This window comes from Pelodiscus sinensis, unplaced genomic scaffold, assembly GCF_049634645.1.
Source record: "Pelodiscus sinensis isolate JC-2024 unplaced genomic scaffold, ASM4963464v1 ctg37, whole genome shotgun sequence".
NCBI classification, from domain to species: Eukaryota; Metazoa; Chordata; order Testudines; family Trionychidae; genus Pelodiscus; species Pelodiscus sinensis.
In genome coordinates, this window is record NW_027465869.1 from 2233442 (window position 1) to 2239546 (window position 6105).

The window sequence follows — 6105 nt, forward strand, 5'->3', positions numbered from 1 at the left end:
ATATAAGGCAAAGGGCAGGTGGGGAGGTGGTGACCTCACAGAGGGACCCACATCTCAGGCTGATAAAAGCGGGGGGCGGGCCCAGGGGACTTTGGAGACCCCCGGTTGCTTTAGCTCTGGTGCGTCTCCTCCTCACGGTTCGTTCGCGTTCTGTGAGTTCCACATCCCGACACCTTTGTGACGAAGGTAAGAGCCCCCAGGGGTTGGATCCCGCCCGGGGCCGGCTGGGTTCCAGGCAGGCCCAGCCCTCGGTCAAGGGCCAGAAGGTGATTCCTCACCTGGGCTGCGTCCTTAGCGCCACTGGGGCTTTCTCCTGGTTGGTTTCCCTTTTCCTCCATCCCCCCACATTTCTGCTCTGTTCTTGCCTCCTCTGTGACCTTCCCTTGCTGCCTCCCCCAGCTTGGGACCCAACAGACTAGCTGAAGGACGGGGGGTGGTTTGCAGGAGCCGTGGGGTGGGGGATGCAGCCCCCATTGTGGGGACTGGGGAGGTGGGGCTGGAACAAGTCTATGCCGGTGTCTTTGGGGAGAACGCTCCACCCCCCACACCTTAGATTCTCCCCTGATTGGCCAAGAAGGGGCTGTTGATGGGCAGGAGACTCGTGGAATGAGGAGTAACGGTAGTTTGAACTAGGAAGCCTAGTTCGAACTACCTAGTTCGTGCCCCGTGTAGCCGCGCTGCACGGGGTTCGAACGAGCGGGGTTTTAAAAATGGCGGCTCCCCGCTTATGCAAATGAAGCCCGGGAAATTCAAATCCCGGGCTTCATTTGCAAGTGCGGTATGCCTACATTACCCTCCTAGTTCGAACTAGCGGGGTAGTGTAGACATACCCTCAGGTCCTTGCAGTGCCTGTGCAAGACCGAACCGATAAGCAAGGGGCCATTTGGGGGCTGGGGGCAGTCGCTCTGGGGAGCTGGAACCCCTGGATTTCGCTCTGCAGGCTGCGCCCCAAGCTCCCCTTTGCTCCCCTCATTTGCAGCATGGCCAAACGTTTTCGGCTGTGGTTCAAGAAAGCCCTGAAGATGGCCCCAGGGCCGGTGGGGAGCAGCTTCTCCGTCCCCGCGGGCGGGGAAGCTGGATCCCACCAGCTCGGGGCGACTCGCCCACCGGCCAGGCCCCCCCGGACCTGGCTCCAGAGGCGGCTGGGCAGGCGGGACCCAGCCCAGCGGGGGAGCCGGGTAGGGTGGCTCCGGGGCCTCCTCTGTGGAGAGAAACACCTGCCCCGGGAGCCCAGCCCCCATTACCACCAGGGGGCATCGCCCTGCCCGGCCCCCGGGGACCTGCCAGTCTCCGGGAGCCCCCAGCCCGTCGCTCCCCGCACCAGCCCCTGCAGCTGTGGGTCCAGATCCGTCAGCAGCAGCGCCTGGGCCTCCAGCTGCAGCCGGGCCACCTCCTGCAGCCGCTCAGACCCAGGTGAGGGGCCGTGAACACGCTGGGCCCAGGGGCTCACCCAGTACCCGGGGGGGCAGCCCCTGTGTCTGCCCCGCAGCCAGGGCAATGGATGGGGGCGGGGGCTGCTTGGCTCTCTTGTTCCTGGTGGGGGCTCTGCTGAGGGCGTTGGCAGATGTGAGGGTGGAAGGGGGATGGGTCCCTGCGAGGGGTGTGTGGGGCCCAACCTGCCCTGGGTCCCTGACATGGGGGCGCGTGACCCCTGCTGGCCGCTGGAGTCACCCTGGTCCCTTCCCTCCCGCACAGAGCCCCCCTGCGCCTCGGCGGAGCTCTGCCAGGAGCGGGTGGACTCCCGGGTGGAGGAAGGGGCCATCTACGACATCGAAGAGCAGCTCCACACCCGGGACACGGTAGGAACCTTCTCCACACGGGGGGGACCCGAGATTGTCCGGCCCCTTCCCAGCACGTCCCCCCCTCCGGGAGGGGCTTGTCCCTGGGGATCCCCCTGGGGCCCCTTCTCCTGCATGGCCTGGCCCCCCCAAGCTGGGGGCTCTTGTCATGCACCAGCTGGGCCCCCACAAGCCTGAGGCAGCAGTTGGGGGGGAGTGTGGGTGCTTGGACAACCAGCAGCTCCCACCTCCACTCCTGGGAGACCTGAGCCCTGCAGCTGTCCGTGGGGGGCAGGCAGGCCCCAGGCTCACAGACTCTCTCTGGGGTGCAGAGCCCAGCCGCCCTGCAGCGGTTCCTCTTGGCCATCCCCCTCGCCTGCCTCGCCGCCCTCCAAAGGGGCGAGGACACCCTGGCGCCGCGCTGCTGCAAGGACACCATGATGGCCAGGATCGTTGTAAGCGAGTCGCGGCAGCCGGGAGGAGGGGAGGGGATACGTGGGGTGGACAGGGGTCTGCCTGGGCCATGGCGGCGGGTGGGGGTGCTGGAAACGGGATGGGTGGAGCCAGGAGGACTGGAGGTGGACATGGGGAGGGGTGGGTGGGGATGCTGGAGGAGGGAGGGACACAGAAATGGGGCAGGTGTGGGGTGCCAGACAGGAAGGGGGATTCGGGACAGGGAGGGGTCTCCCCGGGCCATGGGGGGCTGGAAGGGAGCCGAGCGGGCTGCTGGGGATGCGCCTGGGGAGCAGGGATGAGGAGGTTCAGAGGCTGGTAACCAGGGCAGGGAGGGGCAGGAGACGGCCTGGGGACAAGGATTGAGCTGGTCCCGGTTTGGGAGGGGGGTGCTGGGAGGGGCCCTGTGTCGGGCAGGGGGGCTACAGGGCAGCGGGAGGCAGTGGGGTTGGATCCTGCTGGGTGGGGGCGCTGGCCGCGTGAGCGTCTCTTGGGGGCCCAGCCTCACACGCCCCTTTTTCCCCTTGGGTCTCCCAGGAGATCATGGAGGACTCGCCCCCCCCGCTGGTCTTGGCCGACTGCCTCAAAGCCGCCTGCAGCCTCAGGTACCGACCCCCCCCCCCCCCCCGCCGACGCCCCCCAGAGCAGATCCCCTGGCCAGGGAGTGGGAAAGTCTCTGTTTCCTGCTGCTGAATTAACAGTCTCGGCCCCTCTCTCCTGCCAGCACCTTGCAGCCTCCCCTGCGGGCCCAGCTCCTGAGCCCCCTGCTGACGGCGGCCGTGGGACAGACAGTGTCTGGGGACTGGCAGCAGGAGCCCATCCACACTCAGGTACGTCCCTCCGGGCCCTGCTCCCGGGCTGGGCTGGAGCTCCAGAGAGGAGGGGGGGGGCAGAGGGAGGGAAGAAGCTGCAGGTTTGGATCCTTCCCTCCAGGATTCCCGTTGCTCTCCCGGGGGGCCCGTCCCTTCCATGCCCAGCCTGGGCTCCTCCCTGCTCTGCGAGGCGGCTCAGACCCTGCTCAAGGCTGCACCCCGGAGCCAGCGGGTGGCCTGGATCCCCCAACCCCCCTCTGACCCAGGGCTCCCCCTTGTCTTGCAGCAGTTCATCCGGGCCCTTCCCTACGACCTCCAGGCCCTACTGGCGAGCCTCCTCGCCGAGTCCCCAGACACCGCCCGGCTGCAGCTCATAATGGAGGTGAGCCCCGTGGGGGGGACGGGGCCATTGTCCCTGCTTCCTCGGGGGGGGGCCGAGAGAGGAGCAGTGTCAGTGGCTCGGGGGGGCACAGTCCGAGAGGAGCCCCAGGCTCTGCCCAGAACCGGCGCCTCCCTACGGGTCCTGACCTGCCTCTTTCCCCCCCAGCACCTGAGCCCGTGGCTGGAGTCCCGCCTGCCCCAGGAGCGAGCCAGGGCCCTTGGCAGCACCACGGCCCTGCTGGGAGTCGCCACCACCCTCCCGGGGTTTGACGTAAGTGACCTCGGAGCCGGGGGGTCTGGGGCTGCAGGGCGCGGGGCTGGGAGCGTCCCCGGGAGGCAGAGGCAGGGCCGGGAATGGGCCGGGAATGGGCCGCGTTCTCCTTTCCCCGGGGAGGGGCGACCCTGGGCCCTTCAGGGGGGCTCTTGAGGGACTGGGCCTGGGGACTGGGGAGTGGCCATCAGTGGATCCCCTTGTTCCACCCCCGGAGTGACCCTTCAGTCGGGGCCATTGCTCTGGGTTGTCTCCTCGCAAGGCCGGCCCCGCCTCGCCCCGGGAGGTGTCTCTGTCCGTCCCCCGAGCTCAGACCCGCCTCGGCGGCCGTTTGCATGGGACGTGCAGCCCCAGGATGCTGAGGGACCCCCCCTCTTCTCTCCCCTCAGAACTCCGCCGACTGGCCGAGGATGGGTCACCACGTGGCCCAGCTGGGCCTTTTTATTTCGGACCCATCCGAAGACGTCAGCCGGCTGGCCCGGGAGGGGGTGCACAGCCTGTATCAACTCCTCCTGCACCACAGGGGTAAGGAACCCAGCCGGGACCTGGGCCCCAGGGACACCCTGAGGGTGCCGGCGGCGGGGGGAGGGGACCCAGCCCTTTTCCCCCAGACTGGCCCAAGGGGGGATGCGTCCCTCTGTGTTCCCCTTCTGCCCCCTGTGCCCCTCCATTTGCCCAGGGATGCCTGCAGGGACCCGTGGGAGGGGAAGGGCTCAGACCTGCCAGCAGAATGACCCTGTTGTGTCTCTTGCAGGCCTCAACATCCACCAGGCAGAGGACCTGTGGTGCAGACACTACTACAAAGAAAGATGGGTCCTGGCTCACAGCAACAGCGTGCGGGTGGGAGAGGTAAGGACGCGCTGCCAGGGCAGGGCAGGGCTCGGGGGTGGGGCTGGCTGGGGCCCTCGTGGGGGTAGGAGGGTCTTGGGGGCAGGAGGAAGCTGTGACCTGGGGCAGGGGTTGGGGTGCCGGGTGAGGAGAGCGTCTGGGTGCAGGGTCTGGAAGGGAGTTTGGGGGAGGAGGAAGCTGTTTTAGCCCCAGGAGTTGGGGCCGGGCTCTGGGCCGTCAGCTGAAACCTCCTGTGCTCTTGATTTCAGGTCTTTGGGCAGCTCTTCACAGCAGAGCAGGAGAACTGCTTTTTGGACAAGGCTCTGCTCGCTGCCCGCTCCCCCCTGCGGCGCCCCAGCCAGGCCGGGCTGGTCCTGGCCCACGCCCTGCATGGGCAGGCCCATCAGCTCCTGGAATACATGGTGAGCAGCCGGAGCAGATCAGGAGAGTGGGGCAGGGCCAGGGTCTCCTTCCCATCCCCTCAGGGAGTCCCCCGCCCCTTTCCTCAGGCTGCCCCCACCCCACGTCCCTGCTGGCAGAATCCCTCCTGCCCCTGCGAGCGTCCCTGGGGGTGGGGGAGGCTCTGAACACAGAAACTGTCCTAGGAGGCGGGAGGGGGCCGAGGTGTCAGGAGCTCTGGGGGGGGGGGGTCAGGAGCTCACCCTGCGGGCCTGACGGGGGGTGACCAGAGAGCAGGGGGGAGGAGGGTGGAAATGCTGGGGGGCCAGTTCCCCTGAGTCCCCAGGGATGAATGTGACGGATTCTGCTTCCCTTGCAGCAGGAAGACACCCAGTGAGAGCAGCAAGAGCTGAGGAGCCAGCAGCTGCGTCCCCCTCCCCCCAACCCTCCCAATTGTATTGAATTGTATTTACATTCTCATTAAACAATGTTTCAAAAAACATTTGGATCAGGCTTGGTCAATAATTTGTAATGGGGGGGCCATTTTGGCAACTGATCAAGGGCCACATTTCTACCGAGGGCTTTGGGGTCTGGGACGGGGTGGTTGGGTGCAGAAGGGAGCTTAGGGGTGGAGCCTGGGTGCAGGGGGGGGGTATGATCTGGGGCGGTGGATAGGGGTGCAGGGTCCAGGAGGGGGTATGGGCGCAGGAGAGGACTCTGGCCTGGGGGAGGGGCTCTAGAGGGGTGCAGGGTCAGGGAGGGAGCTGTGACCTGGGTGAAGGGGGAGCAGAAGGTTTGGGGGAGGGGGTGCGGGTGCCAGAGAGGAGTCTGGCCTGGGGGAGGGGTGTCGGGGGGGTGCAGGGTCAGGGAGGGAGCTGTGACCTGGGTGAAGGGGGAGCAGAGGGTTTGGGGGAGGGGGTGCGGGTGCCAGAGAGGAGTCTGGCCTGGGGGAGGGGTGTCGGGGGGTGCAGGGTCAGGGAGGGAGCTGTGATCTGAGGGAATGGGGGACGCAGGTTCAGGTGGTCGCCTGGGACAGGCAGTCGGGGAGGGGACGTGGGCGCCAGGGGCTGGCTCTGGCTGCGGAGGTGCCTACCTAGGCAGCTGCGTATGGGGGAGCCCGACTGTCACCTGAGGGGATGGGGGAGCTCAATTTTCAACTGTGGGGAATGGAGGAAATACTGTG

General features: G+C 67.0%; 1 protein-coding gene and 1 long non-coding RNA gene across 2 annotated transcripts; both read left to right on the forward strand.

The window, feature by feature from the left end:
- Positions 1–992: 992 nt before the first annotated feature.
- LOC142824032 (uncharacterized) lies at positions 993–2234 on the forward strand. Its single transcript, XR_012899087.1, has 3 exons — positions 993–1413; positions 1696–1799; positions 2111–2234. It is a non-coding gene; the product is annotated as an uncharacterized LOC142824032 (long non-coding RNA).
- A 724-nt stretch (positions 2235–2958) lies between these two features.
- Positions 2959–5373, forward strand: LOC142824027 (maestro heat-like repeat family member 5). Its single transcript, XM_075915774.1, has 7 exons — positions 2959–3061; positions 3330–3425; positions 3591–3695; positions 4085–4220; positions 4450–4544; positions 4793–4945; positions 5302–5373. Exons 2-7 carry the CDS (start codon positions 3420–3422, stop codon positions 5317–5319), a joined length of 513 nt encoding a protein of 170 aa, XP_075771889.1. The 5' UTR covers positions 2959–3061; positions 3330–3419; the 3' UTR covers positions 5320–5373.
- Positions 5374–6105: the final 732 nt, after the last annotated feature.